The sequence below is a fragment of the Anopheles maculipalpis genome, chromosome 2RL, assembly GCF_943734695.1.
Source record: "Anopheles maculipalpis chromosome 2RL, idAnoMacuDA_375_x, whole genome shotgun sequence".
Classification (NCBI taxonomy): Eukaryota; Metazoa; Arthropoda; class Insecta; order Diptera; family Culicidae; genus Anopheles; species Anopheles maculipalpis.
The window spans coordinates 55,693,551-55,715,536 of record NC_064871.1 but is presented as its reverse complement, the minus strand read 5'-3'; the positions used below and the strand labels follow the sequence as shown (position 1 = coordinate 55,715,536).

Sequence of the window (21,986 nt, the reverse complement as noted above, 5' to 3'; positions counted from 1 at the left end):
ACATGCTATTACTGTAAAGAATTGAACTGCCACTCATCCTGCAGTCTCGCAATTTCCACCATCGTTCATCAACCTTGTATGATTTGGCCTATCTTCAGTTTTATTTTGCACTATATTATACATCTTACAAATCGCACCACCTTTTGTCGTTTGTTTTGATTTTTCTGTGTCGTGCACTTGGTTTATGTTAACCACCGTCCCTGTACTGCAACTTTGTTAATTGCTCTCAAAACGATACGCGAACTTTCACTGCTGTTGCAACAGATGCTCTTGATCCCATATAACCCTCCTCCCCCACCCCTTCTCTTTCTCCCCTCCGCACTTCCCACCAGCACCACCTCTCCATATATCCCTCTTGTAATCGTAAGATCATCCTGGTTTGTTATACTGATATTTCAACTCCAACCTCGAAATCAAACCCCTTTTGTAGTCACCAGACATGCAAGTATGGACGAATGATTATCTCAGGGGAACGGGGATGGAAATGTACACCGAAACACTGAGTCCATCTTTCATTGGTATGCCGTTTGCGCAAGCGACAGAGTAAGTCCCTGCAACAATACGCAACACAGTCACGCTACCTCTCCCTCTTTCTCTGTCTTTCTTGACTGTCTCTTTAATCACTCTCTCCGTCCAATTTCTTCGTCCTGTGTGTCTTTGTTCGTGTGTGTGTGTTTGTGTGATTTGTGTGATTTGTGCATATGCTATCCACCAATGCTGCCATTTTGTAACTTGAGTTGATTTTTGGCGCTTTCACCATCTTCTGTTTGACCATTACTTCTAAATTGTACTATCATTTTATTTGCTCCATGCAACAATCACTTGTAGTAGTGCGCCATCTTGGTGCTAATCAGAGCACATTGGATATAAAAATAACGTACACATTTCCCCGTTCACAAGAATGTTAATCCACAAAACATACACCATAGAAAACACCATCCCATCAATGAAAATATCTCCGTTCAACAGTTGCAACACATGTCCAGCCAACATTGGTTTCAATGTGTACACATTTTACCTTCACAGATGTATAGCGGCATCAACTGGATGCAAATGTGTGGATGTGGTTGATATTTAGATGACGTATTGTTTGGCCGTTTGGTTAATTTTTTATGCCTACACTACACTAAAAAATTGTATCAACAGTTCAAATTTATGGCAACTGTTTGTTGCCAGTGCTTTCAATGTTTTAGGAATAAATCGTACAGTTGGGTAATAAGTATGCTTATCACGTCTGTTGAATGTGCGCCCAGCCAGGATAATTTGTCATTGTTTCCTTTCGATTGTATTCCGAGGTTCGCACGTCTCATTCTGCCTTACGAGTTCTATACGAGATTTACCAAAATATTGTCATACTGTCTTGCCATCCCGATAGATGTTCGCTTTTTCCTTCCGCTTGACAAACATGGCAATATTTAATAGAGGTACATAGGTACATTTTCATTCTATTGGACGCAATCTGTGGGAATTATATTGGTTCACCAAACTAGAGAATGAAAACATAAAATTCCTTCCCGTTTTGCGTTTAAGATGCGTTAATCCTGTGGTCTGAAACAATTCCCTTTACTCGGTTAATGGTGTTCGACATTTCACTACCGTATCAACATTCCTTTCCATCATTTGCGTCAACACATCTCGACCGTGTGATCGTTGGTTCTCACTTGACAGCGGACTGTTTGTTTCGCTTGGACAGAAGACACATTATTGACTATTGATACATACACGAAGAAAACGCTACGCCTAGTCCACCTAGTCCTACCATTGCGTGTTTTCCCGTGTTTTACCTGGTTTTCTAGCAATGGTTCTCGTTCCATAAGACGCTACGTTTTCATTTCTAAACGCATAAAGCCCGCACTGCAAGGGTTACTGGAACATCAAATTACCTTCACCTGGTCAGAGCGAGGTGGTTGAAAGAGTGTCCCGGACACACACAGCTGTTCGACCACTGTTGTCGTATCATATCCTTCCGCTTTTGTTATCTTTCTTTCTTTCTCTCTTTTTCTGTCTTTCCCGTATCTCTACTAATTACAGTCGCCAGATACACAGGCCTGGCAAAATGATTACCTACAGGGTACCGGATGTGAGATGTATACCGAAACCTTATCACCTTCTTTTACCGGCATGACTTTTCCACAAGCCAGCGAGTAAGAGTTCCCTTTATTTTGCTACAATTAACTACATTTTGTTTTTGTTTTTCTCTTTTCGGTTTCATGATCATTACTAAGCAGACACAGTTAGCCATCTTTGCTGTGACATTTATTCTAAGATACCTCCCGTTTCTAATTCTACTAGTAACATCTCTTTCTCTTACTTCTCTTAGTGTTCAGTTACGATCATAGAATATTTACTGTTACTATTACTGTCACTTTTTCTCCTCCATCCCCCCTGTCCGGTATTGCTATTACCAATACTAATCACAGATATTAATTAGTATGAGTATTATTTCGATTTTATTTTTACACTATTAACTACTCTATTTCTAACAGTGAAAACACTAACAGTACTAACCGTTTTGTATTAGTGTGTGATAACAATACGTGGCGATCCGAATAGTCCTTTCTAGTCCAAGTAGTCCGGTAGTTCATTCTAACGCTATAACTTTATTTTATTGTGTTTCTCTATATTATCTGTATGTAACGGAAGTCAAATGTGTCAAACTTGTTTACAAACAAAACAATAATCTAACTATTTGGTTAACTTCTAATGGCTCCCAAATGTTTCGCTCTCTAAATTAAAATTGACAATACTTTTGGACTACGTGTTTGACATTCCTTGTACCTTTCTGAATACTCAACAGACTATTATTTATGGTTCTATATGATTTTTTAGATGAGCTTTGCTCATGTGTTTTCAATAATCCTCTGCCCCCTTAACTTGAAGCGTTGTACTAAAGGCTTCGCTCTTCGCGATAACATAGCAGCTGGCTCGATTAGTTGAGCTGAGCCTAAGCGAACTCTCGTAGTTCTTGTAGTGGGTAAGCACGCGCGCGCGCCACCGCTGCCTTGCTTCGTCACCTTTTTTTCTCTACCGTAATTCACCTAGCTTCACCATTCGAACCATAGATCAACAACCATATATATAGATCGAGCAAGCGTTCTGTAACCAATTTCCTGTCCGCCAGTTTGTCATCCTTTCACCGCATCGATTTCCTGGTTGAAGTTTGTTTCACCCTAACATCGTCGTTGTCGTTCCATCTTTTTTAAAACTATGAAGCGTAGGTGCTTGTAGTGATAAGCATTCCAGTCCTGCTCCTATGTACCTTCGCCGTAGTGAGTCCCGCTTTTCCCTAAAAACGCAAGGGCGATCGCAACTCCTCCGTTGGCCGATGAGTAGTGTACAATAGTGCTTGTATAATCGCTAAGCGTGCTTCGTATCGAACAAACTCGAACATACTAACAAAGTCCATGTTCAGACTTTGTGTAAATTATTGCATATACCCAATTGTTCGTATCCATGCGTAGTTCGCCCCATTGATAGAAAGTAGCATATGTAGCTGTGTGTCAATAATAGCAGCTAAAGTGGTTGCATACGCCAGCAAAATATGCAACGTATATATGCTGATGATGTTCCAACCAGACCACGAATATACAGATGCAAACATTTGATAAATTTATAAACCATTCAATACACGCAAAAATAATTTTTATCCAATATCTGTAGCACCGACACATTAGAACAGTAGTACAGTAGAACAGTAGTTAGTAGAACACCATGCATGCGTAGTTAGCAATCCTCTTCATGTCTGTATTTTCCTCTGCATCAGCGTAACCTTCCTATCATGTAGTTTTATCTATTCTTCGAAATGATCAGTCACTCTTATCGTCACTGTAACATTCGCGATCGTTTATTGCCAATCGGTTCACTAATTCACCTGCTTTTCCATCACGTTCGCGACCTAGGCTATGTTTCACCAAGCTTAAACTGTTACTGCTAGCCATCGAGATCAAGGGCGGCGAAGAAGGCAACGATAGCAAGATTTCCATCAATCCTCGAGGTGCTAAAATACTAGCCAACACGCAAGGCTTTTTCATAGCGCAGAGTGCGGATGAAGTAAAGCGGTGAGAACAACTGGCGACCGGCAGCCAAGAGTTAGCCAAGCTGGCGCGACAGTGCGCAAAATCAAGTTGACGTTTTATGCTAACTATGTGCGTGTTTGTTCTTTTCAGTGCGTGGTTCTACTGCAAAGCGTGTCATGACGATATCAAGGATGAAACGTTAATAAAGAAATGCAAATGCAAAAACTGTAAGTATACGTTGAATCGACCATTCCCTTTCTATAACTACTTCCCAGAATAATCAAAAATCAGAAACAATCTACCAACAAGATTGTCGATTGTGTGTAATCCACGACTATGCTCATTGATCGACATGTTTGACACCGGAGAAAGGTGTCTTCGCCAATACGATCCAACGAGTTGTGTGGATCTTACAGACTGCATATTTCGATTGCCGACATCGGTTGCCTGTTTCCAAACTGGAGAGAAATGCCAGCGACTCAACGTCTTAACCTTTTCACCCTAGTACTACCACATTCCACAATCTTACATCTCTTCCTTCCGTTCCAACTCTATACCGGTGTACCAACCCTAGTGACCCGAGCAACCATTCCCCCAAAGCCATATTGTCTACCCAATTTGATAGCATATTAACAACTGACCAAGAAGCTCATCTCCTAATCTTGATAATCTTTTCTAATTATTTTTATTCTCCTGCGACTCCGAACTCCGAATGTTCTGCGCTGAACCAAACACTATAAAACCAAACAAATAATACGTCCACCTCTATCGAACACATGATCGATACTTGCGATGTGTTGTGTTTTGCGATTATCGAACGGATTGCCTCGAATGAACAATATGAACCCTATCCGAACACGACTGTGTTGTTCTGTTTGTGTGTGTGTATGTATCTGTGTGTGTGTGTTCGTTACGCATTGTACAGTGACAGCACAAACGAGGACAAAAATAGGCGATCTAGGTAAAGCAATTGCATACGTTTTTTCTCTCGACTACTCTTGTACTTTAGTTTAGAACTTTCGTTGTTTCATTTCCTCTTTTCTCAACTTGATACAATATTTTTCGTTTCTCTTTGAACTAGTTGTCTTCCCGTTTTAATTTGTATCTATCGAAATTTCTTATATTAATTTCAAACTATTTGGTTTCGTTTTCCCTTTGTTACGTTCCTATGTTACCTTACTATCCCATTTGCATTTTGAAACCAATAAAAAGAGGCTATATTTTCATAAGCGCGAAACCCCTTTTTAATAGTTGGTTTGTTGTGTAACAGGTTCAGTTGAAAGTACACTTTTGAAAAAGTATTTACAAGAAAGCTTGTTTTCTTTTATCTTACTAACTCTTCCTTAAGTTTAGATTCGTTTGTATAGTATTACTCAACACACAAACACACATATTTAATTTTCGTGCGCATATGTACAAGCGAGTACAACAGTACTCAGCCAGTAACAGTTCCTCTGCAGTAACTATTGCACCTGTACATAGGAGGAATTTTGATGCGCATTGGATGCTGTATTTATCTATCTATCTCTCTTTCTCACTTTCTCTTTTCTCTAATACATTTTTTACTTTTCTATAAAGTATGTACCCAGTAAATAGTAGTATTGATTTTTAACTATCTGCTGCAGCAAAGAATGGGCGCTTTTCTGTCTAATGATTATGTACTTTGTAATATAAATTTAAATTTGCCATAAAAATATTCTAAAGCGTCAGCATCGGCCGGATTTAGACAAAACTCATTCTCTTCGTCCATTGCATTTCGCGTCCAATTTGTGGGTTGGGAAATAGTATTTTACGTTTTAAATATTTAGCACTCTTTTCGTTTGTTTTAACATTAGCCGGCAGATGGTTACTACTTATAATATGTACATTTAGGTTTGGTTTTTGTACCATTTCATTAAGTAGCACTGTAATCAATCAATAAACAAATAACTAGGCGGGTGGGGAACGGCACATTATATAGTACTCTTTGGAGGCTACTTCAATTTTAATTTCACTCTGGACGTTGTTCCACCATCTCATGATGGTAAAACAAATAAACAAAAGCAACAGCAACAGCTACGGTGCTCTGCGAACATGTTTAGAGCTTATATCTTGAATTTGAATAAAATCGATCAGAATTATTAGTTAAAGATCAATACCCTTCACTTGTTTTTTATTCTACTCTCTTGATGTTTTATCTCAATTTTTAGTGAACTTTTACGTCAAATTTAGTCCGTATTGTGACGAACCTGTTTGCACAATCTTTTCATGAAGAGAGTGTATGACATATTACTGGTACAGTTCGATCGATGACTATTTAGATCCAAACGTTGAGACATAATATAAATTAAGCATAAACATTAGAAATGTGCAGTTAATGTGTTTAAATGTACTTATGTGAGCAAGTATGGCAACACTGGGAAGTCATAGACTGCCATTTGTTCAACAAGAAAAACACACACACATTGTTAGCTGAGATACTTACTCGTATAAGAAAAAGGATTTGATGTTTTTATAATCAACTATACCAAACTCCAGTTTAGACAAGAGTTATCTAGAAGAAAGTGAGAAACTGTAAACCAAAAGCTATTGAGAAGTTAGCCATGTGTTTAAAACATCCTTCAAAACCATATAAAACCATACAAATCTTGAATCGCCACATGCACTCTCGATGAACAGATTGTACTTTCATGATTTGTACCATACTGCCTAAGACTCTTTATTTTTTCATACTCTATTATCGTACAGTCTCAGGGAACCTAAATTTATTGGTGCGCTACAAAATACCACATTACCATTCATACAGCAACGAACGAATCACGTTTTGTGCTTAATTATAGAAATCCGTCAAATGTTGTGTTTATTGAGACGCTAGCGAACATCAGAATATCCTCACATGTTCCAATCTTTTCCGTTAAAATGTTCTTACCGAAAGCTCGAAATGATTCGCTCAAATATTTCCGGTGAACATGTACAGCGACTTCGTCATAATACGATAAAAGTCAGGAGGGTTGGGGATCGGTTCCATATTCATTTGAAGTAATTACCACCAACGCTCATCACAATACTCTGATCCACCAAAGCCGTTACTAAACCATACGTTGTTTTCTTTCTTCCGTTTCTGCATGATTGCCTGGTACTTCAGCACGATTTAATTGAGTAGATGAATAAGAAAACTGTCGTTCCCGTACCCATACATCGTTTCCGATACGCTATCTCCCACACATCTTGTAATAGCATGAGTAACATTCAACATCATTTCTGTCGTAGAATACTCTATCTAAGCAACGGTTATTGGACCTTAATTCGAAACTGCAAACGCAAATCAACTGCAATTCGGGTATCTCATGTCGCTCGAGATCTATAGCTGTCCATCATTGCCATTCTGACAAAGCGAAAAAGAGGAAGTGTAATACTTATACTTATAGTTGCCACATCTAGTCAGTTAGCGATGATAGACCTTTTCGTCAACTGTGTACTGCATCTGGCTGCAAGATGCAAGATGCTAAGTATGTATGTTGCCCTTCTGCTCTGGTTAGGATCGGACTAATGCTCATTGTACAAATGAATCACCCTTTCCTGGGCTATTTATGCGTGTGTGGGAAGGGATGGGGAGTGAGGAAGTAGGGTGAAAGGGGTTGTTTGATCGAAAATGTTGTTTTTAATGTTACAGCGGCAAGAGGGTTCCCCGTATCTTTCGCATCGTGCCATAAAAGCGCCATCCACATTACGTTACGTCATTACACGTCGCCTGTTTCGCAGGTGACAGTGCTACTGCTCCACACATCGCTCCATCGTCGCCATCTTCATCATCATCATCGTCCTCGTCAGTCCATCCAACAGCGGTTATTCCCTTCTCCGCTCTCCTGTGTTTTGCTCAAGTGTCATTATGCTACGTCCCGTATCTCTACAACAAGAATTTTGTTTTATTTATCGAAATATCGTTTTTTCTTATTATACATGTACGCGTTTCAGATGTGGGCATGATTATGATGCAGACAGGAATGGTTAAACAGGGCCTTAACTCCGCCTGTCACACTTACATCGACGGTACGATACCAAACATTCAAGGCAAATGTATATTGTATATGCAACATATTACTATATCCCGCCTATACCTACCCTCAGTTTTCTTGAATCTACTAGGACACAATTACCTTTTTTCCACAAATGCCGTTGAAGTTAATATTGCTAGTGAATGTATAATTTACCAACAATCTAATACTTTCCATTCTTTGTTTTGGTTTCATTTTTTTATCAACCGTTTAGTTCCGCTCCGTTCTGTAAAGTTCTATCTATTCACGCTCTAACTCCTGCTCTGCTGGAACTGTTCCCTATCTTTATGCTACCTTACTTACCGATTCATACCATTTATGCGTTGATATGTTCGTCTTTGTACATTGATTTGTATGTGTGTTATTTTACGCCTTTTACTTACTGCTATTTGCATTCTGCCAATATTCCGATACGTTAAGCGAGGAGTGTATTTTTGAGCTCTTCAGTTTGTTAATGTCTTCGAAACAGGAACAAGAAATGTTCTCTCACCGTTGTTGTTTCTTTGGATATTCTGTTGTTCACCTATTTGCAAATAAGTTACCTAAAACGAAAAGATTGTTATTTGATTTGTTTCATGTTTGGTTTTCCAACTTTTCCGTTTATTGTTTAATTGTATCGATCGCTTACCGCACTAACAACCCCTTAAATAAAAACCAAACAACTAAACTCTTCTTCTGTTAATGCTACACTTGCTGCTACACTTACCCAATTTATACTAGCTGATGTTCTGCGCTGTTCTTCAGCAATTTTCTCCTACCTGGAATGTGTCATAGTGTGAAGTCACATGTTCCGCGGCTTTTTGATTTTGGTTTGGTTTGAATATAATAAACACTTACTCACAAAACAGAATTTGGATGCTCCTACTACTTAGCCAGCCAGCCAGCTCCCCCTTTAGTTCAGAATTTCAATGCCGCACTCACACGTCCACGGTCATGAACGAAATGACGCACACTAGGATCTCACTTACTGAGCTCTCGCATGTGATTTTAAAACACGTTAGTTATTTTCCCAAAGCAAAACAGTACAAAACAAAACAAAACTTTTAAAAATTCTAGAGTTTGTTAGTACACAACAGAGATTCTGAAAGAAACTTCTTAAATTTCATACTAATTCTATTCTCTCAGCTATTTCAAATCAACGAAAGGCTGTGAAGCTTGTGCTCGTGGAAACGTGACGTGAAATTTCATGGACCAAGAGTCTACACGTATTTTACCTGTTTTTTGCAAATGTTCTTTTACTCCAAGCATCTATACTGCACCACCATTTATGTGGATACTTGTGGGTAAACCTTTCGCTGGTATACAACTCGATTGATGATGCGGCTTTGTTTTTTTTAAGTTGATGTTTTAATCCTCGAAGCAATAATCGTTATCGCTATTTGTTCTGTTTAGTTTCCTCAGCGCGTTAAGAAGCTTCAAACACTGTATACTTCAATGTTTTGCTTCTAATGATATCGGTACAATGTAAAAATGTGTAATATGAGCATCGAAATGCCCTTGATGTCACGACGCAGCGACTCTAAAGCTCACGAGGCGTAATTGTCGTGAAGAGTTGTACAATGTAGGTAACTGCATGAATTATTGTAAATCTAATGGCAGTTCCGTGTACAGCGTAAAATTTGCTCGCTTATTTGCAGACAAGCGGCAGGGTTATTGTTGTTCGACTATAAACTGTATTATGTGTAACTTAAACGACGATGTGTTAATATTCCTAATCAATGTTTTTTTTTTTATCTACATGTAGTGCATGGAATATTACATATTCGAATGATACGGTTGGTTTTCCTTGTACATTGTACCCAACATCTGGTAATGGATGTAAAGTTAATTATATATTTGTATAAAAAACAAACAGTTTTACACATTCTTTACATCCGTAACACCGGCAATTCCCAATGTTCAAACGATCGTTGTGTGTTGGACGTGAATGAAACCAGCGAAAAGTGAGGTTTGAATGATAGAGAACGCTTCTGTGGTGTACATTTACAGCTGTCTTAATTTTAGTCCTAAATATTTTTATTTTTGTAAAGCTCATCTCATTTTTCCCCTCATTCTCCATCACAATTCTTTAACCGAAGATATCCTCAAGGCTCGCTGTTCCAGTATGTCGATCATTGTGTATCCCGTCGTTTAATCTATACGCGTACCTGTCGTTAAGGACACTGTTGCGCCCTTGCTGTCGCCCTTACAACAGTGCAAAACGTACAAAGCCCTTGTCCAGAGACGGAGACCCGCAATTAACCCGCCTTCCTTCTACAGCTTAAGTCATTCCTGTTTTGTTTAACTGCAATCATACTATTGATTCTTTTTCTCTTTTTTCTTTATCTCTTCCCATCGTTATCGTATTGAATGTTCGGTACATTGCCAATTGTGTGATAATATACACGTCTACCTCCGCCTTGGTGTGACGCGCAAACGGTGTTAACTTGTCGCTAAACCAACCAAATACCATTATATTGCCAAAACAAAAACCAAACGCACGCCTCTACCATTTTGGTGACGGATGATCGCTTTATTAATCCCGTATGTAACGTAACGTTGTTGTCCTTCCCTTATGCCATACTGCACGCAAATATACAGTGGCAACGTTCAGAAAAGGCGTCCGAGCGATTCAGATTGTTGGACGTGCAAGTACGTATGATTGTAAAAACAAACTAAACTAAACTAAGATAAGATTACAATGTTAGGTAACTATTTATCAGTCGATGCTATTATATGATGTATATTGTATGTTTTGTTACGTCTTTTGTTACATGGTTTTGAACGGAAAATTCCCTAGAATAGCGTGACCAAAAATCCGTATCTCCTCCCACCCGGTGGCGATGTTTATTGAGCATTTGGCCACCGGCTCTTTACTATACCAACTAGATATGTCGTGTTTTTTTTTTGTTGTTAATTCAATGTTTTCCCTTCCCTTCAACGGGGTCCGTAAAACGCGATAGTTTTCAAAAGAAAGAAAAAAAAAGTAATTAAGACGTTTATAACACACCATCATCACCCTAAAACCGGTCGATCCCAGCCCATGTGTCAGTGTTTATGTTTCATGTCCTGTATTAGATGGTTGACTTTAAATATGCCAATAGAGCAGATTCCTATTCTTCAGTATCAGAGCCCGATCCGTTCTTATTCTTCTTTTATTCGTGTGTTCCTACGTAACCGTACCAAAGAATAAACATGCAAGCGAAGGAATTAGTTTTTCCTTTATTCAATACTTTCCCTTTGTGCTCATGTACTCCCAATCTTGTTCTCTTGTCCCCTGGTGCTGATAGTCCCGAAACTGTTCCTCGGATAAGCGTGTAGTGTAATGTTAAGTAATGTTACTACACTAAAGCGATGAATCGTTAAGCGTTTGGCCCATAGCGTTATAAGTAATCGTGAGGAACAATTTCGAAGAAACATTCGCACCGTCGTGCGCGTGTTGTGAACGTTCGGACGCAGTGCAAAACTAGCGCAAAATAAACAAAATTCCGGGCGTACCGGAGTAGCGCCGATAGTTTCGCTTTGCCTCTGAATATTTTTCCCTTCTTAGTTTCGGTGATACATTTTTGCTCTTTCCTGTTTCTGGCTGTGAATAAACGTGCCGATTATATTTGTTGAACTCGCATCTGTTCAACGGTTTCCTTTTACTTGGGAGTCAAAGAGATTGTCTTTTGCTACGAGATGCTACAACTACCACTACTAATATTAATAAGCCGTTCAAAAACTGTATTACTTGTTCGCTTTATTTACTGTATATGTTTGTGATTCTTGTCGTAATCTCAACATACTTTTTGTTTCTAAACACTAGCTTTTATGTTTCTGTCATTCTTTGTGTCCTGCGCGAGTGTCAAATCGTCTTCTGTAGAGTATGTATACCAAAAGTACACCATCATGAATAAGGCTTGACAATTGGATAACGAAAAAAACAAAAAAAAAAAACAAAACAAAAACATTAGGTGTATAGTCCGGAAAACGAACCATTACAGCATAATGGCTAGCAATGAATCAGTTAATTGGTTGGTTATTGAATTCGGCTGGAGCTTCTACAGTTGAATCGATTTGCGTTCATCCCGCCCCAAGTTTGTTTGGCGTTTATATCTACCAGTCGTACTGCATTTATATAAAACCATGATTCTACTATCTGTTGTTAACTGATTATAATAACTTTTTCCTTCCCTCTGCAACCAATTTCTAAACTCGTGTTGCGCAATGAACAACGAAAAACGAATCTTGGGGCCAACGAAATTAATCAAATGTTTGTACAAAACATGACAAAAAAACAAATCACAAAACCCCCATTTACCGTTCTATAGCCGACGATTTCTTACATCCAACACGTAAGTTTTCATCCTAGTATCGTACACATAAACGCAGTAGTGTATAGAAAGTGCCGCGCATTCATTGTAACAAAACAGACAAGAACGCATTTTTTTCCCAAGTGTTCCCTGTGTGTGTGCAAGAGTGGGGATAATGTTTCCTCAGTTTTTGATTTGTTTCCTCAGAAAGATGCATATTTTTGTGTGTATTTAATTGAGATGTATCATACAAGCAAAAGGCTTATCTGCACCCTCGTACCCACCACATGCAAAAATCTGGAAGAAAAACCGAAACACAACGCTGCTGAGCATCACCGGGAAACTCCTGAAAAGACGTATAGACTAATGTCTGTATGTGTTTTGCTATGCTGCAAATATGCTCCGTATTGCGATGGCCAAATGCTTGTGATTTGAGATGTGGATTGTAATTATTATAATTTGGGGTATAGCGATAGTTACCAGAGTGAGCGTCTCGAATTCGTTCGATGAGCTCGCATAGTATTGGCTAAAAACAATGGACAAAATCAAGCATTACACTACCACTTGTTTGAAACTTACAACAACAAAAAAGAAAACGTTTAAATTCTTTCTAAAATAATTTTAAAAAAAGAACCAAAAACAAAAAATCACAAAAGCTTAAGTAGAGTAAACATACACACACGCATATATATAGTAGAAGGTTAATCACATTTAGCAGTAGACTGTAGGATCTCATTCTTACACTTTTGTCTCATGCAACTACGTTTGCCGAAACCTCTGAGCAATAGCAATAGCACACACGTTTTATTTTATTTCATACAATTGAGAAGTAACCAAACATGGCTCATTGGCATCACCCACTCTCACGCGCTAATGCTATAGAGATTATAATCACGCGCGCGGATATAATCTTACAAACCTGACCACCGACCATCGTGTCCAGGGTTGCGCCCGCGCTATTCGCTTCGCTTTGATCATTGTGGGCTTTTCATCTTTTGTATCATTTGTGTGTGTGTGTTTGTATATTGACACTGTCTTGTACTGCATTTTGTATTATATTATATCGTATGTTGTGTGTATACATTCCTTGCTTCACGCTCTGTCTGTTTGAACATTTTGTATCCAAAATCGTGCCTAGAAAAAATAAGGTCATGCTTTTACTGAGACTGCTCTGAGTGCTTTTCTTGTTTTTTTCATGTTTTGTTCTGCTGTTGTGTGTTATAGTCTAATCGATTCAGTTTTTTAATCCATTTAACCGCTAGTGCCCTTGTACTTAAAGAAATCTCGAAACGCTTCCGCTACCACCATCCAAGTTAATTGTGATTTTCTGTAATACATCATATTGGTTCTGTTTTTTTTTTGTTTAATTATTTTTACAAGTTCCACCTGCAGATAGATTTGCTTTAGTTTGTTTGGTGGTGTTGATCGCTTCATTATTTTGCATCTTCCCATGGTAGTGTCCGTGGTGTTGACTGTAGTTGAAAAACACTGCCATTGCGCGCTTTTTGCCAATGCCAAAAACTTTCAAACCGCTTTCCACCTTGTAAGGCAATCAAACAAACAACTAATCTTTTTTTTTTAAATTAACCACATTTTCTGCAACTTTCTATTGTCTCTTTCCTTTCTCTCTCTCTCTCTTTCTCTTTTGGCACACAAACACACCTTCACTTTTCTTATTTACTCTTTGACATGTGTAGTGTAAAATGATACGATTTTGTGTTTTGTCTTTGGGTTTTTCCTCTATCGTAATAACACTAAGATGTTCCCGTTTTGTTTTTTTAAATAGCAAATTTTTGATAGTTCCTCTAAGTTTCGGTTATTTTTTGTTTTTGTTTTTTTTTCTTCTTCGTTTTCGGCTTTTATTGTCGCGTGAACGCGTGACGTTCCGTAAAGCGAAACAAACTTTAGAGCTCTTGTTTGTATGACTTTTGCAGACGACGGTCATCATCCTGCTCCCACGTTCACCCCACCGGAACTTCCGAAGCGGGTGCATGTTCGTGGAATTTCATCGGGTAAACTGATCTTTTCTTGTCGAATTCCATCCTTCTGCTTGTTGCAACGTTTTTTTTTTTTCGTTTTTGGTTTACTTTCTTCTGATCGTCAAACTTATTATCATTTACGTTATTTTAATTGTGTCACGCCTAGCCACTTCCCACCAACCCCTCGCAGCAACACACGTTCTTTCTAGCGTTATGTTGTGCGTCAACATATGTATGTACAGTTCCTTTCGTTTTTAAGAACATTTCGTTTGACGCGTGCGTTAAGCGGTGTTGGGTTTATTGTTTCTATTGAAACAGTTTTTCGTTTCCGAACGCTGTTTAATGTGTGTACCCTAGGTAATAATTTTTTTTACTGTTAGATTGTCAATTCTGGTTACATTCGTTTTCTAAAACAGTTATATAGATTTGCTTACGTTATAAATAGTGTAAGGTTCTATATTTTGAAAATTGTATAGTATTTCCATTCTCGTAACACCATACTGTATCTGTTCGATAGAGTATAGCAAACTCAACGGCAGCAAACAATAAAAGTATATCAGAGTAAAGCAAGATTATACAGCAGAACAATTGTGAGAGCAACCACAATCCTGCAGTACTCATTTTTAAATTCAAACGTGCAGGAAACGGAACAAAATTTCGCCAAAGCTTACGAATCTATACACTCTTGATCAAGGTTCCAAGAAATCTATCAGCAGCCGCCTACACGCACGTACGATAATCAATAACAGATGGATCCTGAAGTAAATGCTTGTTACAAAACTGTATTTCGTTGTGTGTTTCCATCCGTCGGGTTTATTTTAAATCTAAATCTGATCGTTGTGTGTTGTGATTTGATGACAGTAAAGCTAGTCGACAGTATAGTTAGTTGGCTCTTACACTCTGATTCTAACGAAAACTACTGATGGTGTAGATGCATTGGGCGGCCCGATGATTGCATGAACAAGCTTGTCCTCTTTATCTGAACCACCTTCGGTATTTTATGCATTTGTATTCGCATCCGTAGAAAGTTTTTCCGTTGATCCTTTATCGCTTTAACCAAGTTGCTTTTGCTAGCGTTACGTTGCATCAGTTTGATTATTGAATTGCTTTGTTTAGCGTCGCAAATACTATCATCGGTCGATCGAACCATTATACGCTTGCGTATAATGTATCGAAGACTGAAGATATAATTATATTGCCTATATCTTTAGCAATCATGCGAAAGCCAAACGGCAGTACATCATGACTAATTGTGCATTCCGTTGTTCTTTTTCTAACCATTCCTTTTCGAACCGGCATAACCTGAAACATCACACACACACACACACACACACACACACACACACACACACACACCCAAAACCGCATCAAACGGTTCATCTAAAATGGAAACATATCACACATGCACACACTCACACAATACACTCAATGCACCTGGTGAAATGTGCACCTGGTTGTGCCATACTGCAACTACTACTGCATCCTTCATCATCAACTGATCGATCGTCCACCAATCTCTCGACATCATCCTGCCTTTCATGTCGCACACACATACTACCAAAAATCTGATACCCGTGACGGGCAATACCTGGACCGAATCGAAACCATTGTCCGCACACACCCAGGCGATATAACTCGGGATCGAGAGGATATAAATTGTGAGTGTCAAATGAATGTTTCCCCATTTGCGGACTTAATATTATTCAATCGTTTCTTTTATAGCTCTCTATTTCTGTGTCTCTCTTCCTATTTATCTCTCTGTCTCTTTCTCTCTCTCTCACTCTCTCTGTACATGTTTGTTTTCGCTGTCTCTATTTTATTGCCTTTCTGTTACTGTGAAACTGTGTTTGGTTCTGTTTGTTCCGAAAAGTGTAAAGCTCGATCGACTGCTCGTGGCAGTTATGAAATCTTTTATTCGACGTTTCAATTTTCGTTTTTCTATTATGTGTGCCCAATTGTCTTATCTATCTATTAAGCCTCTTTTTGGTAGCAATGATTTTTTTTCTTCTTCTCGTAATTAATGTGTAAATAATGCTTATTTGATAATGCTTCTGTTATATTTATAATACGTGCCTACCTTTCTGTATGGTCTTCCATGTTTATTTATTCTCAATTTATTCTCAACAATTTATTCTTCACCTGTAAATGCTATTTATCAACCCGTCTTATCAACCCGTCCCTACTTGTTGTTGGTTGTTACAATGATTATCTCAGACCTCTTTCAGTGTTGTGTCATGGCACCATTCTATTATGAACCGTGTACTATTTCCTTCGATGTTTCCTGATGTTACACACCTGTTTGTCCCGTTTCTACCGTATACTTACCGTCCGACCATTACCATCTGAACAGCTAATGCTAATGCTCTTGCACATCCACATTTATTGTCCTTCTAATGTAGTGATCAATCGAAACCGAAGAAGCAATGTCTCGATGACCGGCTCGAATCAGATGCTAAACTCGACGAAACAAGTTAACAAAGTAAAGCCCAATGTAAATAGACAACCACCGGATAACTTAATATCACCGTCGACGTATAACAGGTACGTAAATGTAGCGATCGTAACGTTAATGCTTACACGTCAACGTAACGTAACTCTATTTCCGAAAAAAATCGTCAAAGACATCTTAAAAGGGGAAATTTACATAAATGACACATTTGAACAAACACATAATCTCGTTAATCGTTTAAGCGAAACTACTCACACACCGATACTGGTATTTTTTCAGGCCACCCGAAACCGAACCAAGCCCGTACGCTGGCTACCAACTCGCTTATGAAGTGAAGAAGCTAATGTATGCACACACTGTTTTTTCTTCTTCTTAATCGCTACATATGATTTTGATTGTTCATGTTCTATACCACCCGTTGCTGTTGATACTGATAGAATCCTTTTAGCTGTGTCTCTTGTTTTCATTTTTGTTTTGTACTGGTTGACATTGGTTTGATTTTGCTCAAATGCCTTTCGTAGTAGATTTTACACAAAAACACATTTTTAAGCTCTTTCTCTACCACATCCAGCATCCATTCCTACCCGCCCACACCCCCGCCCACCTCTGAGTGCTCATTACTTTTACTTTTTAGTGCAGTTGTGCCATACTTGTGTCTTGTGTTAGTTTTTTTTTTCTTCCATTCATTAAGTATAGCGTAATTTCGTTTCGATTGCCTGAGTAATTTCCGCCTGTGTGCATTGACACAATGTTCATTTTGTTTTTCTCTTTTTCCCATTATTTTGGTTTATTTAAATCTCCTAGCGTTTGGATTGAATGTTTCAAAGTTGAGCATTCCCTGTTTTTTTTTCTGTCCCCTCCGTTTAATCATATTGTTGCTCAGTATGGTTTGAACAACCTTTGGTTTCGTTATCGTACCTGGATGCTTATTTGATAGTCGTTCGCTTAGAAATGTATTGCCAGCGGGATTGTTGTTCGTGGCTGTGGTACTGCAGTGCGGTCTATTACAATGATGTCATTTTTTTAACACCCCCCTGATTCAGGCCAACGAGTCGCGGCAGTGGATCCGGTGCGCAAAGTCAAAACGGAGTCACCCTACAGGCAGGCATTGCCGATGATCAGTCGAAGGATTTCGATTTCGAGAAGACGGAAATGAAGTACGATTCAACGGGCATGTTCCACTGGAGCCCGGCGAAAAGCCTCGAGGAGTGTATACTGGTAGGAAGCGCTCGATGAGGGTTGTGTGTTGCACTGGTTAATACTAATGTACGGTTGCTGCTTTTAGGATCGAAACCAGGCGGCCATGACAGTGCTTAACGGGCATGTTGTTGTGTGTCTGTTCGCCGATCCGGACTCCCCACTGATAGGACTGCGAAACTTGGTGATGCCGTTGCGAGCGTCCAACTTTCACTATCACGAACTGAAACACGTTGTAATCGTAGGATCGGTCGAATACATCCGACGCGAATGGAAGATGCTGCAGAATCTTCCCAAAATCTCCGTTCTCAACGTAAGTTTTGAAAGATTTTCTCTTCTGTTAGAAAAACCACGTCCAAAATGTTCGTTATTTTTTTTTTTTTATTCTATTTAATCTGTCCAGGGTTCGCCTCTCAGTAGAGCAGATCTACGTGCCGTCAACGTCAACCTATGTGATATGTGCTGCATTTTGTCAGCGAAAGTTCCTAGCAACGATGACCCAACGCTAGCCGACAAGGAAGCCATCTTGGCATCGCTGAACATTAAGGCCATGACATTCGACGACACGATAGGCGTGCTTAGCCAGCGCGGCTCCGAGCAAGACAATTTAACTCCTGTAGGTAGTCCAATAGTTCTGCAGCGTCGAGGTTCAGTTTATGGTGCCAATGTGCCCATGATAACAGGTAAGCTGGTTGTGTGTTAAAGAAATCGATCGCAGAATTTTAAATCCCCTCCCTCCCCTTCGGGGGGATATGTGTATTCTTACAGAGTTAGTTAATGATAGCAATGTACAGTTTTTGGATCAAGACGATGACGACGATCCGGACACTGAGCTGTATCTGACGCAACCGTTCGCTTGCGGTACAGCGTTCGCTGTGAGTGTGCTGGACTCACTGATGTCCACGGTATGTGTTCACTGCTGCTTCCCACTGTTGCACATGTAGTAAGCATGATTTATTAAAACATCTCCTCTCGTCCGCCATTCTCTCGACCTTCTTATAGACATACTTCAATCAAAACGCCTTAACTCTAATTCGTTCGTTAATCACGGGTGGAGCTACACCGGAACTAGAATTAATCCTGGCTGAAGGTGCTGGTCTTCGTGGTGGTTATAGCACACCCGAAAGCTTGAGTAATCGCGACAGGTAAGCATCGTATCCCGTGCTCGCAAATAGCCACACAGTTAATGTGATCTTTTCACCTCAACTGCACAGATGTCGCGTTGGACAGATATCGCTGTACGATGGGCCGTTGGCCCAGTTCGGAGAGGCTGGCAAGTACGGTGACCTGTTCGTGGCGGCCCTCAAGTCGTACGGCATGCTCTGCATCGGTTTGTACCGATTCCGTGATACCAGTTCGAGCTGTGACGCGAGTAGCAAACGCTACGTTATCACCAATCCACCGGACGACTTTTCCCTACTGCCAACCGATCAGGTAGGGTGGACAGATTTACTATAGACGTTTGCGAACGCGTTTATTGACCAATGAGTTTTTTGTGCAGGTGTTTGTGCTGATGCAGTTCGACCCCGGGCTGGAGTATAAACCGGCAACGGTACGCGGACCTTCCGGTGGTGGCCGAAATCAAAACAGTCAAGCTGCGGGCGTCGGTGGCGGTGGTTCCAACAAGGACGACAACTCTTGACTATTACTGTGTAGCGCCCTTACCGATGGACCCTACTCATACATATGAACAAAAGAAACTGATTTTATATACCAGATTGCGTTCTACATCAAGCGATTTTTCCGCAAACTTGTCTACATTTTTCGCACACCTTCGCGAGCAATAACGACAAAAGTACACCACTAACAGCGTTTTTCGCACGGCTGTGCTATACATTTCGGAGTCTGAGCAGGTGTTGTTTACTCGGAACATCACCGGTGCTACTAATACACTATCCATTGTAACACGTGGTATAGAGCGCCATCTAGTATATAAAACCATTCGCAGCCAGTTTACATCGAGCGTGCACAGAGCGGTAATAGTTGTAGGAACCTGACGGGGACGTGAAAAGGCCTTCGAAGGCCACGGAAAATAGATACATCCATCAGTTCTTCTTCAATTCTAAAGTTTGCAAACTTTTGCACAACCGATCACTTTTGTGATGAATATAATTCACCGAAGTCAATGCGTAAAAAAAACACGCATCTAACGCTACAACCGGGCTGTGCATGCAAAAAGGCTGTTCATATGGAAAGAAATTTCAACGCCAAAACAACAGGGAAGAACTCCACTTGCTTCCTACACCATTCCGTAACAAGTGCTTATATTTTCTTCCTTTTCCCTTCGTGCATATCCTTTAGTTCACCCAACGGCCAAGAGTAGGAACAGAAAATCAATGCTCAATCGAATCCGATGTATTTTCGTTACACCCAACCCCCCCCCCCCCCCCCCCCCCCTGTATTTTTTCTGCCCATCTGTAGTATGGCCGTTTGTTGTTAAGTTTGAGTTAAACATGTTACTATTTTGACGAGTTTATGTGAATTATGTGTGTGTATTTTATTTGTTAGCATCTTCTGCTTGGTAGAGGCGAATAAATCGATCGTTCTTCTTTCCAGTATGTTTAGTTTTCCTCTTTTGATTTTGTTGTACCTTTTCGTTAGCACCAAACTGTAAGTAGTTTTCATTTCCCATGTTTTCGTGCACCTTTTCATTCGCTACATCTTTTCATTTGATCTTTTGTGTATGTTTAATCTATCTTTAGTTAGACTGCGTTAAGGTGTAAGAAGGAGGAGTAACAAAACTAAGATCGAAAGGCGAAATTTCCAAATTTTTAATTCAAATCGGGGTACCATCGCAGGGTTGCTGCACATACCTTACGCGCTGACGGACTGCCATTTCAAAATTGGCCGTTAGATTGGTAACAGGCAATGTGAAATCAAACAAAAGCTATATATGTAATACGCCATGTACAAAGAATAGAAATCGAGATTGAATGAATGGAAGAGAGAGAGAGAGAGAGAGAGAGAGAGAGAGAGAGAAATGAGAGCGAGAAAAAGTACACAAATAACGCTAGTGCTAGTGATAACGCTTTTCCACAATTCATCCCTTAAAAAACGCGACATAATGTTTAAACAAAACAAACAAAAAAAAACAAATTTAATCGATTCTAGATGATTACGGTGGCGTACCATTGAAAAAACATCTGTTTTTTGTAATACCAGCAACAACAAAAACAATGAAGTGAGCAAACAAAACACTAATAAAATAACAGAACGAAAACGAGTACTAACTCATACAACAAAAAGCAAGCAAGCAAACAAACAAACGCAACTAACGATGTTTGATATACTTCATAGTGAAATGCGCAAATTGATGAACCTCTAACTTGATTTAAGGCGAATTCAATCGAAAGACACAATCATTTTATAATCAAAACAAAAACAATACAAACCCATGCGTGTAACCCTAATGGAGAAGAGCCATAAAAAAGCGAAACATCTTGTGCATTATGAAACCAAAAAAACAAAGAAAACATGAAAATGATAAGCAAACGAACACACACACACACACACACACACACACACACACACACACACACACACACACACACACTGCCTTCATTAGTAATGAAAGCATGAAACCAACATAAGAGCTAAACACAAGAAAAAACAAAAACAAACGAGAAAACAATCTCCTCGCGAATCGAGCGTTACATATTGCTTCAAACGATAGATAGTTGATCCATACAAAAGAAGAAACCTAAACAAAAAAAAATCATTCTAACTATTTGCTCTTGCTCCATTTATCTTGCACACACACAAACCCCTACACCCGGCAACAGTAGCCGCGTGGGTGGGACAGTCAGTTTGTTTTAGAACTCCTTCGCTAGTCTCGGTGTTTTGCCAGCAAATGTGCGGTTAGTGTGTGGATTGCGTTACTACTACTACTATTACTACTACTACAACTACTACTATTACAACTACTGTCATACCTTAGGTCATTATTGATAAACGTCTTTCCTAGTGGGTTTTTTGGTCATTGATTGTTAAGGGCGAATTGTTACGACTTGATGTATAATAAGGCTACACAGGGTGCT

General features: G+C 39.4%; 1 protein-coding gene across 26 annotated transcripts in view; it reads left to right on the top strand.

Moving 5' to 3' along the window:
* LOC126556793 (calcium-activated potassium channel slowpoke) overlaps positions 1–19,752 on the top strand; it is a 55,890-nt gene extending 36,138 nt beyond the window's left edge. For 4 of the 26 annotated variants that reach the window (XM_050212293.1, XM_050212297.1, XM_050212296.1 and 1 more), the window contains exons 11-23: positions 431–543; positions 3,900–4,058; positions 4,167–4,243; positions 4,942–4,977; positions 15,929–15,961; positions 16,703–16,844; positions 17,796–17,970; positions 18,038–18,262; positions 18,353–18,632; positions 18,718–18,854; positions 18,952–19,094; positions 19,164–19,383; positions 19,451–19,752. In XM_050212293.1, coding sequence (XP_050068250.1) covers positions 431–543; positions 3,900–4,058; positions 4,167–4,243; positions 4,942–4,977; positions 15,929–15,961; positions 16,703–16,844; positions 17,796–17,970; positions 18,038–18,262; positions 18,353–18,632; positions 18,718–18,854; positions 18,952–19,094; positions 19,164–19,383; positions 19,451–19,591 — 1,881 coding nt within the window. In that variant the 3' untranslated portion in view covers positions 19,592–19,752. Of the gene's footprint in view, positions 1–430; positions 544–2,031; positions 2,145–3,899; positions 4,059–4,166; positions 4,244–4,941; positions 4,978–7,970; positions 8,046–10,630; positions 10,682–12,342; positions 12,367–14,258; positions 14,337–15,928; positions 15,962–16,702; positions 16,845–17,031; positions 17,098–17,795; positions 17,971–18,037; positions 18,263–18,352; positions 18,633–18,717; positions 18,855–18,951; positions 19,095–19,163; positions 19,384–19,450 lie in introns of all 26 variants that reach the window. The other 22 variants (XM_050212282.1, XM_050212299.1, XM_050212306.1 and 19 more) reach the window with 17 other exon arrangements.
* The last annotated feature ends 2,234 nt before the right edge of the window (positions 19,753–21,986 follow it).